The sequence below is a fragment of the Pseudonaja textilis genome, chromosome Z (genome assembly GCF_049901715.1).
Source record: "Pseudonaja textilis isolate UNSWEBS1 chromosome Z, rPseTex1.2, whole genome shotgun sequence".
Lineage (NCBI taxonomy): Eukaryota > Metazoa > Chordata > Lepidosauria > Squamata > Elapidae > Pseudonaja > Pseudonaja textilis.
This window is the reverse complement of record NC_142008.1, coordinates 54,761,934-54,788,824: the sequence shown is the minus strand read 5'-3', so window position 1 is coordinate 54,788,824 and position 26,891 is coordinate 54,761,934. Positions and strand designations below refer to the sequence as shown.

The window sequence follows — 26,891 nt, the reverse complement described above, 5'->3', positions numbered from 1 at the left end:
TGGTCTAATTTTTATTGTAAGTCATGCTACTCTTAAAGAAGAAAATTCAAACTTAGAAATAAAGAGTTCTGTTGATAAAATTGGAACTAGCTTTCATTTATTTCTAATCTTTCATTTTACATCATTTACTGATTTTATTAGTAATAAATATTACATTTCAATAAATTATTGAATAAATGATGAATGATTGGTACTTGCTTTCACTGTTAACCAATACAGGGGTGGGCTTCAAAAAAATTAGCAACCGGTTCTCTGATTAGTTGCTGGGTTGCTGTGGCATAGTCGGCCTCCTACACCACCCTGGCCTGGGAGTGAAAAGGGGCTAGGAAGAGGCTGTTTTTGCCCTCCTCAGGCTCTGGAGACTTTCCTTGAGTCTGTGGTGGTTTTCCAGCAGCAGGTGTGGATGGCTGAGGGCTCAGAGAGTGAAGACTCAAGATGAGGAGCCTGCATGTGATGCAGGGATGGGGCCAGGACCATCTGGGAGTGGAATGCTGCCTTTGGAGATTGTGGAGGCTGGCAGCAGCAATGAAGAGGTCGCTGAGGAACCCATGCTCAGCGCACATACGTGCAAGGCTGCTTGAAGGAAAGAGCAGCTGCTGCAGCATGGGTGACTCGGGAATAAGGCTGCAAGGTAATGGCCCCTCCCTGAGGAGATAAAAGCCAGCTGAGAAACTGCAGTTCTTTGCAGAAGGCAAAGAAGTTTTACACTCAAGCCTGGTGGACAATAGGGATATCTGAGTTGGTGTTTGGAGACTCTTTGTGTTGAAATTATTGCTTAGTAATGTTATCTGTTGTTCTTGGCATCCTTGCAAAACCTTGGCAAGGCTCTATCTTATTGGAGCTAATTGGTTTGAAGCAGCCTTTTACCCGGGAAGGAACGGGATTCATAAAGAAACATTAAAAGGTTGTGCTGTTACCTTTGTCTCGTTTTGCTTCCTTAGAACCAGGTCTGGGTCAGAACAGAGCCTTCGGAGGGCAAAAACGTTTCCGGCCTCCCTGGGCTCTGCATGGGCCCTGTACTTACCCTCAATCCAAAATGGGCTGTGCGATGTCTCCTGAGAGGGGCGAGTCAGGGTGGATGGGATTTGCCCATTCGCTGAACTGGCCATAAAATTAACAACCGGTTCTCCCAAACTAGTGAGAACTGGTTTGCCCGAACTGGTGAGAACCGGTAGCAGCCCACCCAAGTATATATCAGTGGTGGGATTCAAATAATTTAACAACTGGTTCTCTGCTCTAATGACCCGCCTCCCAGCCACTCTCCCTTTCCCCAGGCATTGGGTCTATATGCAACACTTCCAGAAATGAAGTTTCCAGGTGCAAATGCCAACCCCACCCGAATGAAAGGATGGAGAGAGACCAGCAAAGCATTCTGCTCCCATCACCAAGGAAAGTAAGACATTGAGCTTATTAAAAATCAATATATTGTGTCATAACATTTCACACCTGAGGTGGCAGAGGCAATAAATCCCATTGACTTCTCAGAAGCAATTTACAATTAAAGCCCATTTGCACCCCCAAAATAATAAATAAACAGCAGAAGGAAAAGGATTGACAATACTTCTGGATTGACAATACCTGTGCAGGCAATTTTGAAAGAGGCTAAACTAAAGCTGGATTAACCCCCCCTTCCTCCTTCCTCTCATCTCTCCCCCTTCCTCTCTCATCTCTCCCACTCCCCCATATAACAGCTGAAAATAGTCTGGAAAACAGCCCAAATGGATGAAAAATGGCCCAAAATACAGCCCCAAAACAGCCATTTTCGGACCATTTTTTCAGGCTGTTCTTCACCAGAAAAAGGCCCAGAAAACAAACCAAAAATGGCTCTAAAACAGCCTGAAAAATGGCCAGGGGAGGCACCAGCAGTGGTAGGATTAGCTGGTTCATGCACACTCACATTTTCTATTCTGCACTAGGCAAACCAGTTTTTACATTATGAGGAGTCCACCTCTAGTCCTACAGTCATCATCATTTGTGAACTTCACCACTGGCTTTTGACAAAGACAAAAACTAGCAGAAAGTCACAAGTCATGATTGTGTGATGTTGAGCTTAATGGCCTCAAGTGATTTTCTAACAACTGCAACTAGAAGTTCTGCTGAAGTCAGCAAGATCATATTATTTTTCTCTTCACAGCTATATCACTTAGCGATGGAGTTGCTGGTCCCAATTATGGTTGTTAACTGAGATCTATCTGTATTATCTTACATTTCTTATGACCCTAAGCCTATTTGCATTTTATTTATCAAAAAAAAATTATTAAAGGAAAGGTAAAGGTTTCCTTTATCCTGTTGAGCCTGACTCCATGGGGTAGTGCTCATCATATATTAGCTGAGGAAGCCAGCATTGTCTGAAGACACTTCTATGGTCATGCAACCAGGATTTCTATTCATATACAGGTGCATTGAATGCTGTTATCTTTTCACCAAAGTGGTACTTATTTATCTACTTGCATTTGCATGCTTTTGAACTGCTAGCTAACTCCCCTGTTAGCAGGAGCTGGAGCAAGTAATGAGATGTCACCCTGTTGCCAGGTGCTTGGATTTTGAACCAGGGCTATCAGCTATCCCGCTGACAAGCTCAGCATCACAAATAACACTACTCAAGATGTAGCCAAAATAGTTTGTCTCAAGTACTCTTTAAACAAAACATCAAGCTGAAATTAATCCACCCACTGGAAAATAATTCTATCAAATGGTTGTCTTTATAATTACAAAACATACAAATAAAGCTTACATATTACATGCTATAATATCATCATTAATAGAATTATATATACCAATGCACAGAGTACGAATAATAAACAGGGTGAATTAGAAAGTCAAGTAAATGAGGGAAGATATGATATTGTTGCCATTACAGAAACTTGGTGGGATGAAACCCACAAATGGAACATATAGCTAGAGGAATTAGACCAAATATAAGAGGAGATGGAGTTGCCCTATATATAAGAAATAACTACATCTCTACAGAAATAGAGCACAACAAAACTGCCTTGAATGCATTTGGATCAATATAAAAGGGGGAAAATGATATTGCCATAGGTGTATACTATAGGCCACCGAATCAGAGGAAATAGACAAACTTTTTGCTAGTCAATTAAGGTATATAGGAAGCACATCACAATAGTAATGGGGGATTTTAACTACCCTGACATCAACTGGACCAAGTGGAAGATCAAACAAGTTCTTGACAAACCTAGCAAACAACTTTGTTTGTGGAAGATCAAACAGGTTCTAGTCAAAACTAGCAAACAACTTTGTTTCCCAAAAAGTAGAGAAAGGAACAAGGGAATCAGCCATATTGGACTTAATTCTCACTAACAGAGATGAAATGATAGAAGGTGTTGAAGCTACAGGAACCTTGGGGTGGTGGTAGGGGTGATCATGCGATATTGGAATTCAATATTATGCAAGTACAAGCAATAGAACAAAGTCAAACTATAGTCTTGGACTTTAAGAGAGCTAATTTCAATAAACTTAAAGAGAGCTTGGGAAGGATTCCATGGATGAAAATCCTCAAGGGGAAAACAACACAAGAAGCTTGGGAAATTTTGAAAAATGAGATTATAAAAGCCCAATCTAGCACAATACCAATGAAGAAGAAAAATAACAAAAGAAGCCAGCATGGCTGTGAAAAGAAATCTCTGATAAATTGAAAGACAAAAAGAACAAGTATAAAAAGTGTAAAGAGGGGCACATAACTAAAGCAGAATATCAGCAAATAGCCTGAGCCTGCGAAGATGAAGTGAGGAAAGCTAACACTCATAATGAACAAAGGCTTGCAACAAAATAATAATAAAAAAGCTTCTTCCAACATGTTAAAAGCAAGAAAACAAAGAAACAATTGGTTCATTTCTGGGAGAAAGTCACAAGAAGATGACAAACAACCGTGAGAAAGCAGAACTACTCAACTCATTTTTGCATGTCTTTACACAAAGGGAAAAAATAGTCCAACAACCCAGCACCCCCCAAAAACAGATTAGAAACACAAATTAAAATAGGGAAGAAAATAGTAAGTGAGCATCTGTCCACTCTAGACGAGTTCAAATCACCAGGATCAGATTGATTACACCCCAAGGTATTGAAGGAACTGGCAGATAAGATCTCAGAACCACTGAACTATATCTTTCAAAGATCCTGGAGCACTGGAGAACTGCCAGAGGACTGGAAAAGAGCTGATGTAGTTCCCATCTTCAAAAAAGGAAAAAAAACAGATCTAGGAAACTACAGACCAATCAGCCTAATACCTGGGAAGATACTGGAAAAGCAATGAAACAGAGAACACCTAGAAGCAAACAAAGTAATAACCAAAACCCAACATAGGTTTGTAAAAAACGATTGTGTCAGACCAATCTTATTGCAAAGTGACAAAGTGACAGAATTAGTAGATCAGACGAATGCTGTCGATATAATTTGCTTGGACTTCGGTAAGGCATTTGATAAAGTAGACCATAACCTACTACTTGATAAAATAGAAAAATGTAGATTAAATAGCATTACCACTAGATGGATTCATAACTGGCTGACCAATCACATTCAACGTGTAGTCCTCAATGGAACTGCATTTACATGGGGGAAAGTATGCAGTGGAATACCCCAAGCTTTGTTTTAGTCCTAATACGCTTCAACATCTTCATCAATGATTTGGACAAGGGGATAGATAGGGAACTCATCAAATTTGCAGATGACACCAAGCTAGCAGAAACAGCCAACATTCCAGAAGATAGGTTTAAGATACAGAAGGGTCTTGACAAGACTTAAACATTGGGTGCTATCTTTATAAAATGAAATTCAATGGTGAAAAAGTAAGGTTCTATGTTTAGGCAAGAAAAACAAAATGCACAGATACAGTATATTGGTACCTTGCTCAGTAGTAGTAACAGAGAGAGGGATCTTGGAGTCCTAGTGAACAATCATTTAAATATAAGCCAGCAGTATGCTGCAGCTTCCAAAAAAGCCAACCCAGTTCTAGGCTGTATAGACAGAGGGATAGTATCAAGATTACATGAAGCGTTAATACCAGTTTATAATGCCTCGGTAAGGCCACACTTGGAATAGTGCATCCAGTTTTGGTCACCATATTGTAAAAAAGATGTTGAGACTCTAGAAAAAGTGCAGAGAAGAGCAACAAAGATGATTAGGGGACTGGAGGCTAAAACATATGATGAACGGTTGCTGGAACAAAGAATGACTAGGGTGACATGATAGCAGTGTTCCAATATCTCAGGGGCTGCCACAAAGAAGAGGGAGTCAAGCACCTGAGGGTAGGACCAGAAGCAATGGTTGGAAGAAACCTTGAATTAAGGAAAAATTTCTGACAGTTAGAACAATTAATCAGTGGAACAACTTGCCTCCAGAAGTTGTAAATGCTCCAATGGAAGCTTTAAAGAAAAGATTGGATAACCATTTGTCTGAAATGGTATAGGGTTTCCTGCCTAAGCAGGGGTTTGGACTTGAAGACCTCTAAGATCCCTTCCAACTCTGTTATTCTATTCTAACATATGTTTTTCATTATTTTATATTTATAAAATAATAAAAAGCTTGAGTTGTTTATAGACAGATGTGTACATGGCTAGCACTTTCAATGCAAGTTGTTTGAATTCTTGCTCACCTTGTTAAGAATCAGTTTGTTAAGGAATATTATCAGCCGATCCCGTTCCAGTCTGTCAATGCACTATAAAAAAATATAAGCCTTGTTTTTTAACAGAAACAGCATGAAAATGTGTGATTAAATGCTATTCCAGTGTCCTTTAATGCATCATTAGTAACATACTTAAATATGATTATCTTTCAATCTCCAAAGACTGAAAATAATAAAAATACTATGACTTTTGGAAATAGTAGCTTTGTTTCCACAACAATCACAATAAGGCAAGCCATCAACCCAATCAAAGCAATGGTTAAAGAAATCACAATATCACAGTAGTTAAATCAAATATTATTCCCTGGGAAACACATAGCTCTGCTTATTTCCTCCAATACATATCTAGTATCCCATGAATTCTTATGCCTAGAGAGCATGGGCAAAGTTTCACAGTATGACTACTGACCAGCCAGCTTCTCATTCTTCTGGCAGTCAGTCAACAGGATGGCTTGGCCATTCCAGGCAATATATGGGAGTTGTGTTTATGCTGCCATGTTTTTGTAGCAGATGGTCATGGGAAGGATTTTTCAGCTGCTTTTCTTCCCATTTGTTTGTTTATTTGGAGGAGGATGCAGTATAGTAAATTGACTAGGTTTAGAATTTCTTACAACACAATTGTCTGCAAAGAATCAATTAACTCTGTGCATGACTGTTTAAGGTGAAATGAATGTTCTGGGGTAATTAATTTAGTCTAGTGACACTTCTTTGGTAAATCCCACAATACATAAATCTTACTAATCCAAATAAGGGATTCAGAACAATGTTATTATGATTATGGCAAAATCTACAAAATGTATCTTTGTGTCAAGGAATAAGGACCTATAGAAGTGGAGGGTTCTGAAAGGGAAGAAAAGAATTGGGAGAGGTGGTTGAAAAATAACATTGTAGTAAAGCTATTTAAAATGACTAGTAATACAAAACTCTATAAGATAGGAACCAGAAAAACAATACCAACACAAACAGTGACAATGGTAACAGCGGCAAGTCCCTCCATCTATTGATGAAATGCTGCCAAAACTCTATAAAAGATCTATAAGGCCTAGTGTTGTGTATGCAAGAAATGTTGTTGAAAAACCATGAAGATTTGAAAAAAACGAGATGGAGTTGGTAAGGACTGAATTAAAAGATACAAATTATAGATGAAAAATTTGAATGTTATCAATAAGAGATGCAGAAAAATCAAGAGAAAATAGCAGAAATAGAGGCAAGAATGGAGGAGGAAAAAAGGATGGATGACCTGACCAGAAAGCTGATGCAAGCAAATAAGAACTTGGAAACAATTGTAATTTTTCTGCAGTTCATTACTTGAAATTCCAAAATGTGAAGGAGGAAAAAGGAGAAGACTTGCCAGATGTGATGGCGGATATAATCACTAAAGCACTAGGGACAGAAAAAGAAGAGATGTTGACGGAAATGGATGAAATGTATAGGGTGCAGACGAATTATGCAAAGAGACACAACTTCCCTAGAGAAGTTTATGTCAGTCTAGTTAAGAAATCGATCTGCGACTAAATATTGCACAGAACGTGAGATGACCCAATACCAAGAAGAAAGCAGACAATTGTCCTCAAACAGGTTCCGAGGAGAATAAAAGACTTAAGACCCTATCACTTCTTGACAACGAAACTTATAAAATACAATGTTAGCTTTAGATGGTTGACACTGGAGGGAATTATGGTCAATTGGCAGGAGAAAAGATATCAATTAGACATACTTGTCAGAGCAGAAGAATTTTATGATTAGCAATTTGTCAATGAAGAAGAAGTAGAAGCAGAAGACGCGGTTGAAGAAAAAGATACGACAGAAGAAAGAGGAATAGAAGCTACAAGTACAGAAGGAAGCTCACTAAATAATAAGGATAGAAGATATGGAAGATGAGGAAAAATGGAGGAATATGAAAGAATGGATACAGAACCTAAGGAAATTAGAACAAGAAGAAGCACTAGGCAAAGAAACAGATAAGATAAGAGAGAGATGTGAACTGGTATCGATGAATATTAATAGCATAAACTCTCTGGTGAAAAGGAAAAAAAATCATAATCTACAAAACTTGAATGCGGATATAATAGCCCTACAGGAAGTACACATAAAAGAAAAACAGAAATATCTGTTAGATAATAAAAAATTAGGGAAACTTTTCTCGTCATTAGATGAACAAAAGAAAAGGGGTGTGGTGTTATACATAAAAGACTGGATTTTGGCTAAAGAAATTTTTAGAGACAAGGAAGGTAGGATATTGATGGTGGAGATAGAATTAGAAAATAGGAAGATCCTTCTGGTAGAAATTTATGCCCCAAATGGTCCACAAGAAAGTTTTTTCCAAAAACTATAATAAAATTAAGGATATGCAATCTGAAAAAAATTGTCTGTTAGGTGATTTTAATGCAATCATAGATAAAACACTGGGTTATAAGGATGACAATAGGAGAAAAAAGAAAAAAAACATTACCAAAAATTTTCCATGATTTGGCAAGGGAAGTTAAGATTTATGATGCATGGAGAGACCACCACCCAGATAAAAAGCAATTTACCTTCTATTCAAACAGACATCAGTCCTGGTTGAGCCCAAGAAACTCATCTCAGAAATAATTGAAATTGAAACAAACCTGTGGTCAGATCATAGTTATATTAAACTTAGCTGGAAAGGTCGAACCAAACCCTCAAGATGGAGATTTTAAAGAGCAATTTTAAAAGAGGAAGATTAAATTTTAAATTTAAAATGGAAAACGAAATGAAGCTCTTCTTTATAAAGAAAACAAAGAGGATACATCCCTATAAAACACTTGGGATACAGCGAAGGCATTTATGAGGGGTGACAATAAATTATATGGTCAAAAACAATAAGGATAAGAAGCAAAACTAAGAATATTAGAAACAGAATATAGAAATTTGGAGATGAAGTTACAAAGAAAACAAAAAAAGGAAATAATATGACAAATGTACTTAACAAAACATAAAATAAACCTGTTGGAGAAAGAAGAGTTAGCTCAAAAATTGAAAATGACAAAACAAAATACATTTGAGAGTGCTAATAAGCCAGGAAGATGGCTAGCCTATAAGTTGAAAAAACAAATAGAAAGAGATGGATCACCAAATTACGAAATAAACAAGGGAAGATATGCTACCAAGATGAGAAGAAAAGGAATATAACTCAGAAATTTTATGAGAACTTATACAAGGAGGAAGATGATTTAATGGAAGAAAAGGTGATAAAATGTCTAAGGAATGCAGAGTTTCTGAGAATTTCAGAAGAAAACAGTATGTTGAATGAAAAAATAAGATTGGAAGAAGTGATTTAGGCAATAAATAAGCAAAAAATAGTAAGGCCCCAGGACCAGATGGGCTATCTGCTGAACTATACAAGACCCACCAAGATATATTAAGTAACAGATTGCTCAAATTATTTAATGAGGTCCTACGTGAAGCAAAAATCCCACAATCTTGGAAAGAAGCAACGATCACAATTATCCCTAAAGAAAAAAATGATCAGACAATTATAGGAAATTATAGACCGATAGCTCTCTTAAATGTGGATTATAAAATTTTCGTAACTATAATAGCTGATAGACTCAAAAAAAATTTAAACAAATTTATTCATGTGGATCAAAATGGTTTTCTCCCACATAGACATCTTAAGAATAATATAAAGACAATTTTAGATGTTATAGAGTATTATGAGGATAGTGGCGAGCAGGTGGCATTATTGTTTTTAGATGCCAAGAAGGCATTTGATAATGTAAAATGGAATTTCATTTTGCAACAAATTAAATATATGGGTTTTGGAAAAAAATTCTTAAATGTGACTTCAGCAATATACAATAAACAGGAAGCTAGGATATTGATGAATGGCCAAACAACAGATAAATTTGAAATCCAGAAAAGGAACAAGACAAGGATACCATTAACGCCACTTTTGTTTATTTTGACCCTAGAAGTACTAACAAGAATAATCAGGAAAAAATGGAAATAAAGGGATTAAAATAAAAAAGGAAGAGTTTCAATTACAAGCTTTCACTGATTTGGTTTTTATTTTAGAAGATCCACAAAATTCGGGACCAAAACTTATAGAACAATTAGAAAAATTTGGAGAAGTTGCAGAGCTAAAAATTAATAGGGAAAAACTAAAATACTTACACAAAATATGACAAACAAAAAGAAATTTTAACTAAGATAATGGGTATCCAATTAACAAATAAAGTTAAATATTTGGGGATTACGATTTCGGAAAGATGCGCAACACTTAAAGATAATTATAAACCATTAATTAAACGAATAACGGAAGATTTGAGAAAATGGGAGAATTTAAGATTATCTTTTATGGGTAGAATTGCATCTATAAAAATGAATATACTACCAAAATTATTGTTTCACTTTCAAAATGCCCCCCTAAAATTGGGAAAAAAATTTTTGGATGATTTGGACAAATTAGTATTGAAATTTATATGGCAAAAGAAAACCCCCAGAATCAAATTAAAATTGTTGCAAGATGTGATGGAAGGGGGAGGATTTGGCCTATCTGATTGGGAATTGTATTATAGAGCGGCAACTCTGACTTGGGTTAAAGATTGGATAAATGTTAATAATAAAAAAATGTTAATTCTAGAAGGATATAATCTACAGGCAGGGTGGCATGCTTTCCTGTGGCAGGATAAACAACATGTTCATGGATATTTCCAGAGGCACAAAATTAGACAGATCTTGTTAAATGCATGGAATGAAACCAAACGACAAATTTATGTTGAAGTACCAATTTGGCTATCCACATTAGAAGTGTTGATATATCGACATCTACTTTGCCAAGGGGAAGATATTACATATGAGGACATCTTAAATGAGAAAGGAGAACTAAGAACGAGGCAAGAGCTGAAAGACCAGTGATTAGAAATAGAATGGTAGGCTTATTTACAATTACAATCGAGATATGGAAAAGATATGAAAGAATGGGGAATTAGTAGACAGAAAACAGAATTCGACGAAATATTATTGGGAACAGATGAGAAATTGATTAAAATAAATCTATACAGTGTTATTAGAATGTAAATTAGAAGAAGAAAAGGTAAAAGAAACAATGCTGGCCTGGATGAAAGATGTTGGTCATACTATAAATTTGGATGATTGGCAAACCTTATGGAATAGAAATAAAAAAATAACCTTGGCAGTACCATTTAAAGAAAGCTTCTATAAAATGTTTTACCGATGGCATATCCCACCATCAAAATTGGCAAAAATGTACCCTAAGTTATCCTCCAAATGTTGGAAGTGTAATAAGAAAATCAGAACATATTATCACTTATGGTGGAATTGTAAGAAAGCCCAAAATTATTGGTGAAAAATTCAGAAATAGATAGAAGAGATGTGTGAAATTAAAATAAAATACAGACCCAAAATCTTTCTATTGGGAATTAATGTGGGAAAATATAATAAAGATGTAATATATTTAATAATCCATGTCACCACAGCTGCAAGGTTAATTTATGCTCAAAATTGGAATGTAACGAAACCCCGGATGAGATGGAAATAATTAGGAAAATTTGGATGTGCCGCCAAAATGGACAAACTAACCCAAGAATTAAAAGATAAGGTCGAATCTGATTATTATAAAATTTGGGAGAAGTTTTTCCACTGCTTGGAAAAAAGGAAGGAACAAGATTATCAAAAATGACCAAAGTTTATGTATATATGTAAATTTGTATTATTCTTATACTTATTAATTAATGATGTAAAACAATTATGTGTGTCAGGATATATGCACCATGTTCACTATTATTTTTAAATGTCTTTTCTTTTTTGTATATTTAATAAAATTTATATTAAAAGAAGATAAAATGAATGTTTTGGGGTAGTGACACTTCTTTGGTAAATTCCACAATACATAAATCTTACCAATCCAAATAAGGGATTCAGAACAATGTTATTATGATTATGGCAAAATCTACAAAATGTATCTTTCGACCTGGCTTTATTGTCTACAATTCATGATTAGCTAACATATTTTAATCCCTTTGAAACACAGGAACAGATACTATAAAAATATGTTCTAGTAATGTCTATGCTAAAGAAATTCAGAAAATATCAATTTATATTCTCATGAAAAATATTCAAAGACAAATCTTAGCTGCTTGCTAGCCAAATTTGGAGGGAGGCATTGATAAATTACATTTACTACCTGCCTTCCAAAACTGTGCAATAATTAGGAAATGCTTACTCTTTCCAACATCCCTACAATGTATCTAGTATCACCAAATGGACCTATCTCTTCATAGCATCTTCCATATACAATAGCCAGGGCTTGTAAGCAGAGACATTTCATATTTATTTTAGGAGTGAGCAGGAAACGATGATACAACTCATTGAAAAATTCAGACCTGTCAAGAAAAAGGATAAAGAATGGTTTAAGACTTAAGTCTTTACATCTAAAATGTAACTTTTAATGTTAAGTTAAAATCAACTTACGATTTTTTTATTGCTTCACTTTCCTCACTCTCATCTTCTTCTAAAAGCAACCTCAAATAATAATCCCCTATTTTAATTTCTTCTGACAGGCATTCATATTTCACCTTTTACAAAGAGAAAGTAGAGAAGGTTCTAATATAATGTCTATGTGTGAGAAATGAAATTAATATAATAAAATCTCAGAATTTTTTTGTACAAAATTGAGATTGTAAGAAAGATCATGTGTAGAAAACAGAGAAATGTTTGCTTATTCTTGGGAATTGTACATATCTGAAGAAATGATTTTTTTGTTGTTTACAACTATTATTTTTTATGTGATACCATAATGCAATCAGTAATTGAATAGCAATCTCAATTACCCATTAGGATTAATAAATCTTATTCTAGAAATGACATCACAGGATGTCATTTATTTTGTTTATTTGCTGGGGCTAACATATTTTTCTAGTTGAAGATAACTCTGAACAACTTACATTCACTTCTACAGTTAAAAAGGTCAAAATACAATAGTATAATAAAATAAAATAATAAAAAAAGAAATAACAAAAAAATTACTAAAAAGTTCAAGGCCAAAAAAAAAAAAGTCAACCATAGGTAAAGGTGAGAGTTCTAATTTATCTCAGATATGGCCCTATGGCTTTTTTTAAAAGTCCAGTTTCCATGACTTTCTTTAATCTATACCACGAGATCTACTTCGATCTCAAGGGGCAAACTATTTCCAATAAATGAGGAAGCAACAGAGAAACTTAACTCTTTGGACTCTGTAGATGACATCCCTTAGGATGGAAAGAATCTGAATCATAATCACAGTGTATCAGCAGAAGCCACTTGACAATTCCATAGATATCCAGGACTGGAGGCATATTGGGCTTAACTTGATAGGCTAAATTTTCTTACTTTTATAATACTCCCAGTGATTATAATTCCAATATGATTTTTTTAAATAGATAGGGCACTGATTCGTATCTTTGTAAATAATTTTTATCAGAATTGTATGTACTAATAGTTTAGAAAAGGCTGTAAGGATTGTCTCTCCTCCTAATTTAAGAAAGTGAAGACTTTTGAAATGAAGTATTTCAAAAGGAACCTTTTATTAAGCAGAAGTGACAGCAATACATTCAAAGCAATGTCTGAATACCCTTACGCAAGACAAGTAGAATTAAAGCAGTAGAGACCCCGCCTTTTAGCTGGGTGCGGATTCAGCCAATCCATAGATGTGAAGATGTTATTGTACTGGCTGCTCTGAGAAAGAGATAAGCAGGCATTCCCATGGCCATCTCCGCTGGCTTTCAAAATGAAACAACCCACATGGCCCTCCTGCCTACCACATTTCCCAAGAGGTGGGAAAATCTCAGGGCCCTCCGGCGCCAGGATACAAATTATAAAATAGTAGTTGTCACAGGCAATAGTAATGAATTGAATTTATGACCACCCTTCTCCCAACTGAATAGCAGTATCACTTTTAGGGATCTGACAATGGCACTACAGACCCAGATGAAAAGATATTTAGATTCAAAATAAACTAAGCTTCTAATTTCATGGGATAAATATCAGATGAAGACATACTTCAAATTCATGGTGATTCCAGGAAATGACATTGGTACTGCCAAGTTCTCTGTCAATCTGAAATGCCCGCATTTCAGTCTCTAAGGAATCTCTTAATTCTTCCCTTGTTTTGAAATTCCAGATCAAATTGGATCTAGCGTGATCTTGGAGAAATCTATACAAACAGCGTAAGAAACAGATTATAAATAATAATTTTTAAAAGTAATAAAGAGGCACACCATTTCTTTCTGAATTGATTACCGGTAATAAAAGAGATCCCAGTTGGCTTGAATTTTTATCCTTTGCCTTCGTTTCCGCAGTATTACTGGCTTCTGATTGAGGTTCTACAAAATAAAGTCAATCAAATTATGTCCAGAAAGTAACTAAACATACAGTGAAATGAGTTCATGCGTTTCATGGAAATACGAAGCTTTCCTTTTATGAAAAGTAGCAGCTTTCTTCAAAATCATAAATACCTTTTTCCCCATCTAAAGCAGTGAGGCAGGATAGGCCATCATATCAATATGGATCGATTTTATAAAAATTAAGAAATGAGGTAAATATGGCCTCAAACGTTTCTGCTTTGTACTAGAGATAGCCTTGATTTACGACCTGTTTGTTTAATGATAGTTTAAACCAACTTCAACCTAAAGGTGATGTCTTAAAGTTACAGTTGTCACACTCCACAGTCATGTAATCACAATTCAGATGCTTGGAAACCAAATTCCATTAACACTGGTTATAATATCTGGCTGTCATGTGATCACAATCTGTAACCTTCCCAACTACCTTTTGGGAAGCAACATCAATTGAGGAAACCAGATTAATTTACAACTGCTTGATTCACTTAATGAACCCATGCTTCACTTAACAACTGCAGTTATTTGCTTAATGGCCAAAGTAAAAATGGTTGTAAAATTGAGTCTGCTCATGAGATGATTTGCTTTATGATTGCATCAACTTACAAAGGAAACTCTGGTCCCAGTTGTAGTCATAAGTCAAGAACTACCTGTAGCTTCTTTTTTCATTGTTATGGAATCTGAATAATTCACTGCAAAAGTATGGTATAAAACCACTTGACTATATTGTTACATGATGTGTGAGAAAGCAACTTCTTTACAATGTTTATGAAAATAACTGGAAATATAAGGCAATCAATTTGGAGAAGCATAACCAAGATATAAGATATGTTAGCAAGTAAAGACTTCTATGTTTTTATAGAGCTGAAACATCAATAATAAGCCAATCTTAACCAAGCAATAGTTTTCATCAATTTTATATTGGCAGACAAGTTGCTATACACTAAGCTAATTCAAGGCAGTTTGCAGAAAGGAATAAAGACTCACCATATTGTTTCTATCCTAGTTGTATTTGGGAAATAAAAGAAAAACAAAATTTATATTTAACAAAAATGCCTCTCAAAGGTTTTAATATTTAGAACAACCTCCTACAAATAAGGTATTTGTACATAATAGCGCTATGGCCTGAGAACCTTATATCACACCTCTAATTTCTACTAATTACATTTCTGGTGGGAGGAAACGTTCATGGGCCAAAGTAATTGAAAAAATAAGCGCTGGAAAATGTAATGTCATTTAATGAACTGGATATATAGCAAATGTATGAATTAAAATGGCTCCTCATTTTTCTTCACTTATTCCACAAAAAACAGTCTAGAACTTTAGGTTTAGTTACAACTGAAATTACATAATATGTTAGTCATACTCATAATTTAATAAATTGCTATGTATGGTACTCTGAACCGAATGGGTAATAAGGCTACTTACAATGTTTCTATCTATTCTATTATGTCAACATCAAATGTCATATATTTATATCATATATGTCATATATTTTATATTTATACCACTAATCCATATTGAAGTTGGTTTGTTTTTGGATTACCATCTTGCACAACCCCCTCTTCAGAATAAAACTATGGTTTACTTACAGACGAATCAGCTAAAATATAAATCACACTGTAAATCATATCACAACCATGTAATGTAAAAAGCCATAAACAATTATATGCATAAATACATAAGGTACATAAATACATAAGTAAGCAGAAGGATGGAAGGAAAGCAAATTAGACAAATTGAGAATTTGTCATAAAGCGATATTAATATATTAACTACTCAAATTATACAGGTGTTGCCTTAAACTTATATTTCACCTTTATAAACAGCAATTATCTCAAATAGCAATTCCCCAGTTTCAAGTAAAAAAAATAGGCTTGATTAGGTATCACTTTTAATACAAGAAAATATCTTCAATTTTTCTGTAGATGAGGATATACTGATAATATAGTCACCTATAAAATCAACACAACCAAACATATCTAGACAAACTGAAATGGAAAAAATCATATTAACATTAAATATGAACACAAAAAATAGTATTATACCTCTTTTTGCGCTATTCCCATTTTGTCTCGCCAGTGCATCAAAACCAAATCCACCTTCTCTTTAGCAAATTTTTCAACTCCTTTAGCAGCTTTTCCTGCAAGTCGTTGCCATTCTGGCACTTTATTAAACTTCCCATACTGATCCTATAGAGGAAAGTTCATCAATCACCAAAATTAATTTAAATAAATCAATTATCCACAGAAATAATGAAAATTGAGCTGAGTTATTTTTACTTTCTCTAAAGCCATGATCTATATTTTAAATCAGATGTACAGTAAAACAATTCAAGAGGAAAATTTCATACTTACATTTGCAATTTTTAAGTTATCCCTAATATGCATCCGATCCCAGTCCTTTTCTGGAACAGGGTCATTATTGTCCAAGTAAGCAAGTAAACCTGATGGCTAAAGCCACACACATACAAATGATGAACAAAAAGCATCAAATGCAATTATATTACTTATGAAAACTTATAATTAATTTAATAAGATTTGTTATAATTTTCTACAAATTTAAGCATCAATTACTATTTGACATACATAATATACATCTTTATTCAACTGTTATTTTTAAATCAGATGTTTTAGTGCCTTTTTATTGTTATTTCATTTTCCATACATCACAGAGTGTTGACTATCATTAAATATTAGTCCATAGGTAGCAATTTTCATGTGTATATCTTACATTCTCTAAAAATATTTTAACATTATCAATATAGCTACTAGAAACAGTGAAGAATAAAAAAGCTATATGGGGCTTAGTTATGCCTATCTATGCCTTAGTTAGGTTAGTGTTCTTTTAAAATCCCACCTATTAGAATTTTCAAAGTTTAAAAGATTGGAACACTGGGGGCAAAGGAAACTTTGAGAAATACATTCTAAAATGCTTTAAACATGATAGATCTTACTATAATTGAGTGAGGGGAAAAAGCTCTGCTGCTAATTCCATATTCACAATACAGTTCAAAGCCATCTTTCATACCAAAAACTATTTCCAGCTCTGTCTAACATGCTTTTGCTAAAACATGGAAAACTCATATAATAGCTTCTGTTAATGCAATGACTTGCTATTTGAAAATCTACAGTTATAATACTGCAGAAGTGTTCGTGTATACCTAAAAGATCTTCTAGCCTTGGCTAACATTTACCAATCTAAAAATATGTAATAAATTTTTTTACTAGAATACTTTTCATAAAGGTATTTAAAATGTCTATTGCTGAAAAATAGCTGAAGTCTCTCATAAATAAGCCTTCCCAAGACACATTTTCACTTACCAAGATACGCTTAAGTAAGTTCAAAGCAGTTGTATTTTCAGCTGTCCAAAGACCCACTAGATGTCTACTCAGCTGCCTAAGAATTAGAGTGGAAAAAACAATTTATTAGATAAAAAATGAAGTTCAGAAGACAACAGTCTTCCAACAGTGCTATTGCTCAGCAACTATTCAGAATCTTCAATTTATATTCCAAATTAAAACTGCTGTCTAATCTACCTCATTCTAAAGTCTTGTGATTTAATAAACATTGTAGCTTTAAAAACCCAATCAATGTTAAAAGGCAACTTAGTACCTACTACACATTACAGCAGTTTTCAATCTATCAACTTCCAAAATTATGTATCTAGGTTTTTTACTAGAAATAAAAGTAGGACAGGTGTTTGGCAGGATGAATTGGTCCCCAGCTTAAAAGAATGCTTCTGTGAACTCTGTAATTAAGTTAAATTGCAGTAGTAGAAATTATTTAATTTAATAAGAAGATAACACTGCTGATAATGATATCAATGTAAGAGAAGAACAACCCCAAGCCAATGAGAAAGGGAGATAGATAGATCACTGTGGGAAATGACTACAAAGACAAGTACCAACTGAAAAACAGTCCAGACAGTATAGGAGATCTTCAATTTACAACCATTCATTCTGTGATTTTTAGAACTTATAATGATGCTGAAAAAGTGACCTGTGGCCATTTTTCATACATAATTATTGCAGGACTCCCATGATCACATGATCAAAATTCGGACACTTGGCAACTGACATGTATTTAAGACAGGATCATGTGATCATCTGTTGCAACATTCTTACAAGCAAAATCAATGGGGAAGCCAAATTCACTTAACCACCGTATTATTAACTTAAAAATGTAGTGATTCACTTATGGCAAGAAATATCATAAAATGAGGCAAAACTCACTTAATAAATATTTTGCTTAACAACAGAAATTTTTGGCTCAATTGTGTCTGCAAGTCAAGGACTATATTCAATACTGTAGTAGAAATAATTGTGATCATTTAATGTAATGATTAAAGTGCTAAAACTGGGAGAATATAAATACTAGTCCTCCCTCAGAGTCAGAAGCTGGCTGGGTGATATTGCTCTTTTTCAATCCAAGCTACATAAAAGTCTGTTACTGTGGAGAAAATAGGAAGCATTATAGATGTTGACTTGAGTTTTATAAATAAAGGTACGGTATAAATCAAACAACTGGGAAGAGATAGAAATGTAATGAGTGTATATTCTTTCAGCATATAGTTCTTCTGCAGCCATCAATTTTAGTATGGAAGACAAAGATCACTGCCTTAGAGCAGGGGTTCCCAACCTTTTCTATACCCCGCACCCCTAGAACACTTTTGATATATTCTCGCACCCCTTAAAAATAATTATATGCATATAATTATACATATACACTATAATTTTAAAGCTGCTAAACCTGTTTTCGCACTCCCTAGAATATCATCTCGCATTCTTAGGGGTGTGAGCACCCCCAGTTGGGAACCCCCGTCTTAGAGCATTTAAACAAGTAATTTAAGTCTGGACTTACCTATTGGTACGCATCCTTTGATCTGTGCTTATAGTAAACATTGCGGTATGCAAATGGCGAGGTAAGGCACCTTCACTGAGAGCAAGTTCTTGCATTTTAGTTGCTATTTCTTTATCTCCCTCCTTTGGGAAAAATGGAATAAAATTTAAAAAACAATTAAGTTGTTAATTGTTTGCAGTTTTTGGAACTAGAAGTAACTACCTGCACATTAACACTGTTAATGCTAAAACATAAAACTAATTTCTCATATCAATATTTCTGCTTTTATTTCTGCTATGACAAGAAACATCTGAAGCAAATCTGAATGTAACGTATAATTATTTCATCCTTAAAAATACAAAAGTAGTCTTGGAAAAAGAAACACTTTCTTATTAAGAATTTCACAAAATAATTCAAAATAATAATTTCCTGGAATACATTAAGACCATAAAAGGCAATATTTTTTGCAATGCCTAATTGATTCTATTAAGATTTTAACAGCTGCAATTCACTTGCAGTCAAAAACTTCCCTTGTAAGAAAAAATAGCAATATAAAGAATTATATTTATCATGGAAGAGAATATTCCAAAAAATTCTAAATTGTTTTATTTCCCTCTGCACCCTGCCAATTCATCTCCCAGTACATGACATTTCTTGGGCAATTTGATTATTTCCAGAAATAATTCTGAAGTACATATGCTCCACCCCAGAATTTAATTCTCATTGCCATGTCCAGAACTTCTCACACCATTTCTTCATAAGAGGATTTACTTCTTGAAACTGTCAAATAATTACCAGAACAACATAATCTAGAACTTTGGCATGGGTTATGGATAGATTAATTTTGCAAAATCAAAGGAAGAAAAACCAAACCTAATCCTGTTTCTGCAGGTAGTCCTTAAAATTACAATGGATCTAAAAAAGATATTTAGAACCCAGATTTGAAATTCTGATGGCTGCACCCCCTCAGTCTTCGTATTACTCCATTTTTGGGGGTAAGCAACTGACCTGCACTTAAGCCCATTTGCAGTGTTCTGCAGTTGCATCATTTTCTTCAGTATCTGACAAAAATGATGCATAGCAAACAATGGATTCACTCACTTAATTATTGTATTGTTTTATGACTGATGTAGTCACTTTAGAATTGCCACAAAAAAGGTTGTAAAATTGGGTGTGGTCACACAACCTGATTAATGACCATATTGACTTACAACTATAAATGTGGATTCAATTATAATCATAAGTCGAGAACTAGCTGTACCTTACTTGTAAGGCAGAATAACTTTAGAACAAAAATTGTGCTGAAGAGTCAAATATTTTCACTAACACAGTTCATTCTAAACAACTGCTTTTAGATGAATGAAAAGTAAATTAAGTTAAATGAAAAATTAATCACCATATTTCTTCATATGTTTATTTTATATGAATTGTTTACTGCTCAAATGTACCTTATTTAAAATAAGCCTTACTTCTATTATTGCCTTCATAACCAGTCCAGCTCCTTTCACAATGGCCATGGAAGGGTGCTGTGAAAATAACGCATAAGAAAGCAATATAGCAGAAACATAGTGAATTGGTAAGTCTAAAACCGGGGTGTGGGGGTGTGATTGACTCTCATTAAGTGATAAACATTTTTATAGGATTGCAATTGAGAGCCTTCATATTCTATAGCAAATCAGCTTCTATTTAATTTAGAATGTTCTTGAAAAATCTAATGCAAATGTATGCAAGTTATACATTCCATTTACAATACAATTTTCCTCTTTATAATATTCATTCTGGAGCATTTATTATTTAATTTATAAGGTTGTCCATTTCACCAGGTGATTCTGGTCAGCGAACAATTAACAATGGGAACAAAAGTAAATAATTTTTGAAATGTTTCTTAACACCATATTAACCTGAAAGAGCTTGAAGAGGGTTCTTCCATTAGATGCAACCATCTCTAATAACATATCAAACTGCTGCCCTTCTGTTGTTTCACTATAAGGAGCACAAAGTGCAAAAGTAAGGAAGTCCAGAAGTGAACTAATAACTAGGGCACCTGTTCCATATTCCTAGAAATGAAAAATATATTCATTTAAAAAGATTTCACAGAAAAAAAATCAAATACACATGAACTATTCTTTTTAATTCAAAGGAAAATGAGCTTTATCACTTTAACTCCAAAGGAACAGAATAAAACCTATCTATCACTTCTGATTCTGGAAAGTTCAATTTGTATGCACAACTCATTGTCCTTGCTGAACATAATTTATCTTCAAAAAGGGTTAACATTCAGCCCATAAGATATTATGATTCACAAAATACTCACAAAATAATCTGCAGTGATTGCAGTCACTTGTTTGCTTTCAACAACTATACACTACTTCTATTTCACAACTACAGTACTAGGTGATATCTCACTAGATATTTGGTTTCAATTACACCTCAGAATTTTTAAAACAGAGAAGTAAGCTTTTCATATAGGCAGATTTCTAATGATAAACATACACTGTTGGTATGCTCAGAAAATAACAATAGGAATGTTTATCTTGTCACATAATGGCCATATTAATAGATATTAAGTAGAAAACACCTTTTTAGCTGAAGTATATGTGATATCTTTCAGAATTGATGAGGTGGGAACCAATCTTGGGGTCACACATTATTTATTATGAGACACTTCAATCTGGCTCACTCCAAAACAGTTTATGATTATTTATACAGTTATTCAATAAAATTAAGTAAATACTTCCAAAAAGTTGAATTCTTGTAGGAATATCAGAAAAACGATTTATCCTAACTGTTTTTTATTTGTTATATGCTACCTTATGTTTTAATTTACCGTGTTTTCTTCCAAATAAGACCAGGTCTTACTTTCTTTTAGGCTTCAAAATAAGCACTCAGGCTAATTTTCAGGGAGGTCTTTTTTTTGAGGTGAAGGAGGTGAAAAGCGTGGTTCCCTCATGGCTGCTCAGCCCCTTAATTGAAGCCCATAGATCAGCTGAGTCAGTGAGGGTCAGGAGGTGCCTCTCATTCTGTCTCTCTGGATGCCTGGAGATGTTTATGGTGCACTTTTGCCAGCTCTGCCTATAACACCAAGCAACCACACAACTGAGGGCCCCTTTCTTCCACAGCTCACCTTGTGGTGCTGGAGCAGGCAGCGACCAGTTTGCGCTCTGCCTGGCTTGGAGCTCAGGTCTTGGTCAAGCTGCTGCTATGATGAGGCAGAAGACCGCATGGCATGTTGGAATCAGCTCTCCCACCACCTCTTATGCAGCTGGTGGACCTGCTGCTGATGGCCTCATGGGGCTCATCGCCCTCCTGGCTGCACTGCTCTCAGCACAGGAAAATGGGGGTGGTGGTGGTGGTCCTGCTAATCATCCTGAACCCAGCACAGACACATTGTCAGGCCTGCCTCCATTCAAAACCCAAGAGAGAAAACCCCCAACTCCATTGAGACAGAGAAAAGGCACTTTTACCGAGTTTGAAATGATAGCAGCAAAAGCAAAGCAAAATCTGAGCCAAAAGGAGTGAAAATTACATATTGAAAGTTTTCCCAAATCCCTCCACCCAGGGACCCAGGCTGAATGTCCAATCCATGACCCACAAAGTGTCACATGGGGCATATTTTCAGGTGTTTTCATCCATCTGGAGTTCTAGAATGGTGGCCTTGACTGGGTGTAAACAACTCCATTCAGCAGCTCAGTAATTCTTGAGAGCAAACCTCCCTTTTAGTTCACATGGGCATTTCTCACATCAGCATACTTACCAAACCCCAATGCTATGCCCCCCCCCCATTACTATGGCAGCTGATAGCAAGCAAGCATCAAAGGGAAAACCCAGGATGGAAATCTGGCTGACATACAGAGTCAAGAATTGCAAGGCTGAAGCTTCGGATGTGTGTTTGTGCTGGGATGGAGGAAAGGTCAATCTGCAGAAAAATACCCCCCTCCAAACGCCCTCTATTGGTGTTTGTTTGGTGCAGACCCAGGCAAACAGAGAGACAGTGGAATGGAATGGGTGGTGCATAGGGATCGCCTCTGCCTCCACCATACTCTGCCTCCACCTTCTGCCAGTACAACCATGCAAGCCTCCTGCGAGTCTCCCATGAGTAATAAAAAGAGGGAAAAACAAAGTGGCTGGCCATGGAGCTTCTGGCTTTGGGAAGCAGCCCAACAAGCAGAAGCACCGTGCACAGAAATAGACGGGCAAAAATCATGCCGCTAGTTGCATGCATGTGCTTTGCTCCATCCCCCCTCAGCTGTAGAGCCTGCCCAGGAAGGCAGAAGGCAGAGTCGCACGCAGTTTCTGCAAAACTTTCCCACCTTTCACCAGATGAGCACGCATCTCCTCACCTTTGCTCTCGCTCCCCCTGCTTGCAGATCCCTCCCCCCGGGCCCTCTTTTGACTGTTTGGCTCCGCTGGAAAGGAGATCGTGCTTTACTTTCAGAGCATGGTGCTCTCCATCTTAAGGTGGCTGCGCTTGAGGGGCATAGGCAGCGCTCCCTCCAACCAAGCTTGTGCGCCAGGCAAGCTGACCCTCCCAACTTGCAGAACGGCAGAAGCAGTACATTTCAATTCCTCAGAAGCTGCATTTGTGGCACATGGCATGATTCTGAGGATCTTCATTCTCTTTTGCACAGAAAGCTTATTACTAGTTGTGAGGGCCTACAGGGGAATCAATTTCCTTTTCATGGCAACCAGCGTAAGAGTGCTGGGGGTGGAAGAAGAGAGAGAGAAAGCCTCTTGATTTCTGTGCATGTTTTTAACTTTTCACTAAGTTTAAACATGCATGTGTGTTTGTGAGGTGCGGAAGCGGAGCAGAGCTCTTCCCGAGGGAGAAGAGTGCAATTTGAAGGTTGTCAGCAAATACACACACAACCCAGCCAGTGAAAGATATGGCGATCAATGTGCATTTTCAAGACAGCAAGAAGACTTGGGAAGAGCTCCGCTACACACACACACAAATACACAAATAGACACAGTTACACTTAGCGAAAAGTAATAAGACATGAACAGGAATCAAGAGGTTTTCTCTCTTGTCCCCCCACGCTAAGCTGTAACATGGTGATCGAAACAGGTTTTTTCCCCCTCCCCCTTCTGCAAAGGAGACATATGCTTCAATGATCGGAATTAGTGGTATTTGCAATTTGAGGGGGCCAGTAAACTGCAGCTCCCCTCCACATGCTCACCGCCTCTCATGGTGGCCATGTCCACCCCCCTCGGCTTATTTTCAGGGTGGATCTTATTTTTGGAAAAACACAATAGATTCAAAATATAAAGTCATACAGCACAAAGAGCTACCCAAAGAAGTTTTATAAATTTGCTGATGCTTATGGGCACCACATAATTTACTTATAACCTGATTTTTCAAATATAATTGCAGACATAATTGTAACACAATAGAGCCATAAAATTAATGTGCAGCATCTTGCACCTTCTAAAAATTATGATTCAGTAAACAACAACAAAAAATCAAATTTCTGAGCTATCAAATCAAGAGGACCTTTCACTGCATCTCTTAAACACATAATTTTTAAATATTTGAGTCATATAAAACACTGACCACATGGGAATTAAATTTCTCCAACAAGTTTTCCAAGAATTTTTTTGAAGAAAGAAGTGATGCCTTGTTTAACTGTTCTTGCCTCAAGTCATAGTCATCATGCATAGGCTATGGATAAAAATATGTCATTAATATAAAGCTACAATTGTGTGAATTATAAGGTAAAAATGATAAAAATGGAAATATATTAAATCTCTGACAATTTTATAAAACAAATATAATATTGAAATGATATAATACAGGCATCAATTCATCTTATATAGCAATTTTAATTCAAAATCTTTCCATTACAACTAGCACATGATGTCAGTGAGCTCACAAGTTTAAAAACAACTGCAACTTCCTGAAATTTAACCCTAATTCCTTTAGTTTTTTTCTTCCTAGCTGTGTCCATAAAGACAAAGTAAAGTTGCAACCCTCTTGGCTAAACTGAAAAAAAGCAAATACTTTTTTCTTAAAATTGCCCTCTTTTGTAGATTACATCAGGATGATCTAACTAGTCTCTCCAAATTCCATCCATACTGACTTGAAAATCTGTTAATTTTAATATGAATTACATATGCAGGAAATTAAATTGGTGAAAGCTATTTAAATCATGTATTGGATTGATTGTCCAGATGAAACAACACAATTGAATCCAGTGCAGTTCAACATTTTGTAAATCCCTTCATTTTAAGAATCACTGCCTCTAAATTAGATCACAAATATTCTACTAAACATAAATACTTACACACATCAGGGCACAAAGCATATCAATGGAAGCATGGGTAACTTCATCATTGTTCCTTTTAAGAGCCTTTACTACCTTTACACCCAGACGCTCTCGAAATCTTTCAAAACAATAACACAAAGTATTACATATATTATTCCGATCAGTATTAAAACTCAAAATTAAACAATTCAATTAATTTGAAATGTTCAGTTCAGCTTATGTGAATAGATCTAACAACATAACATTAAACTGAAGGTAGATAGATGATAGCTCAAAAGGAAAAGAACATTGCCATAGAAAAACACTGTATATCCATTAGCAATTAGTTCATACTAAGCTGGAGTTTATAGGCAGTATAACAAAAGTTGCCAACATTTAAGGGCACAGAATTTTTGAATAGGGAATTTTAGTAGAATAAATCAAAATGTTCTGGGAATTTAGACAGAAGAGGAGAAATCAGTTGTAAAAAAATGTTACTATAGAACAACAGAATGTGAGTTGTAATTTATTTTCCATTTACATCACAAGGATACTATCGTTAGTAACAGGGTTTTCTGTATTTATTTCCAATAATGCTGTGGAGACATTGTTAAAACAATACAATATAAATTGATCAAAACAGAGATCTTGTCCAGATAACTGCTCTATTTGTGTTGTAAAAACTGGCTGCCAATAAACATATCACATGGACAAGCAGGATAATCCAACTTTTGCCTTGTACATTTAGAATTCCTGTTTTAAAATTGAGTTGGCTTTCTCTAAGCATAATGGCAAAGAGTCCCAGAAAAAGCCACCAAAAATTCTTTCCTAGAAGTAGATGGGTTTTTTTACAGATGGAATCAAAATTATCTACTATAGTTAAGGGGACCAATCCAACAGGACTATATAATACTTTCAACAAAATGTTAGAGATAATTTAAAGACCAGAATCAACTCTACTTGTTTATTTATTTAGCATATGGCAGCAGTCCCCAATCTTTCTGGCTCCATGACTGGCAGTGGCTGCGGAGGAGGGGGATGATTTTGTACGCAAAATGGAGATGGTTTGCTGTTTGTGCAAATGGAGCTTTGCATTTGCCTGCTGCTTGTGAGGCTCAGTTTCCAACAGACCATCGACCAATACCAGTCGGCAGACCAAAAGATTGGGTACCATCGTTGTATGGCATCTACAAACATCAAACAATCACTCATATATAAATGTAGTTTAAAAAAAGTGTAAGCAAATGTATGTGTGAGTGTGGTCCTGTGCGTGGATCTGTGTATAAAAGATATGTGGACTATACAACATAGGAGGTAATATAATAAATTAAGATAAAATCATAATAAGATCATCATCATATGGAACCATAGAACCACAATGGGATAGATGTTATAATTCAACTATTGACTGCTGCTTTTTAACAAACCTTTGTATCTGGGATTAAAAAAACAGCTCTCTCTACTTTTACTCCAATGCAAGCTATAGATGTAACATTGAAAGTACATGTCATTGAGATCAGTAACAGAACAAAAGTAAAAAGTATCACAAATTATTGTGAAAGACATTGTGGAATATATATTGAGATTCAAATACTTACTTTGGAAGTTGTGTGAAAGCAAGAAATCCAGCTTTGGAGGCAACTAATCTTCTAACAGCTTGGAACTGGCTTTCAAGTTCTGCAATAGATGCTGTAATGTCACCTTCTTGGGAGAGTAATGCTGTTATAGCATTATTTATTAATTTTTCTTTGTTTTCGGAAAAGAGACCCTAAAGGAAGAAAGAAAGAAAGAAAGAATGAAAGAAAG

The 26,891-nt window shown here is 35.4% G+C and overlaps 1 protein-coding gene across 6 annotated transcripts in view; it reads right to left on the bottom strand.

The window, feature by feature from the left end:
- DNAJC13 (DnaJ heat shock protein family (Hsp40) member C13) overlaps positions 1 to 26,891 on the bottom strand; it is a 151,803-nt gene that overhangs the window by 54,216 nt on the left and 70,696 nt on the right. For 3 of the 6 annotated variants that reach the window (XR_015740156.1, XM_087916707.1, XM_026720400.2), the window contains 15 exons: positions 26,684 to 26,853; positions 25,125 to 25,224; positions 24,395 to 24,502; positions 20,745 to 20,900; positions 20,292 to 20,369; positions 18,865 to 18,986; positions 17,325 to 17,400; positions 16,359 to 16,454; positions 16,050 to 16,193; positions 14,989 to 15,003; positions 13,904 to 13,986; positions 13,664 to 13,817; positions 12,098 to 12,201; positions 11,850 to 12,009; positions 5,612 to 5,674 (listed from right to left, as the gene is read on the bottom strand). Coding sequence is in view for 5 of the 6 variants with exons in the window: in XM_087916707.1 (XP_087772833.1) it covers positions 5,612 to 5,674; positions 11,850 to 12,009; positions 12,098 to 12,201; positions 13,664 to 13,817; positions 13,904 to 13,986; positions 14,989 to 15,003; positions 16,050 to 16,193; positions 16,359 to 16,454; positions 17,325 to 17,400; positions 18,865 to 18,986; positions 20,292 to 20,369; positions 20,745 to 20,900; positions 24,395 to 24,502; positions 25,125 to 25,224; positions 26,684 to 26,853 (1,629 nt within the window). In the remaining variant the exon portion in view is untranslated. The remainder of the gene's footprint in view (positions 1 to 5,611; positions 5,675 to 11,849; positions 12,010 to 12,097; positions 12,202 to 13,663; positions 13,818 to 13,903; positions 13,987 to 14,988; positions 15,004 to 16,049; positions 16,194 to 16,358; positions 16,455 to 17,324; positions 17,401 to 18,864; positions 18,987 to 20,291; positions 20,370 to 20,744; positions 20,901 to 24,394; positions 24,503 to 25,124; positions 25,225 to 26,683; positions 26,854 to 26,891) is intronic. The other 3 variants (XM_087916709.1, XM_087916708.1, XM_087916710.1) reach the window with 3 other exon arrangements.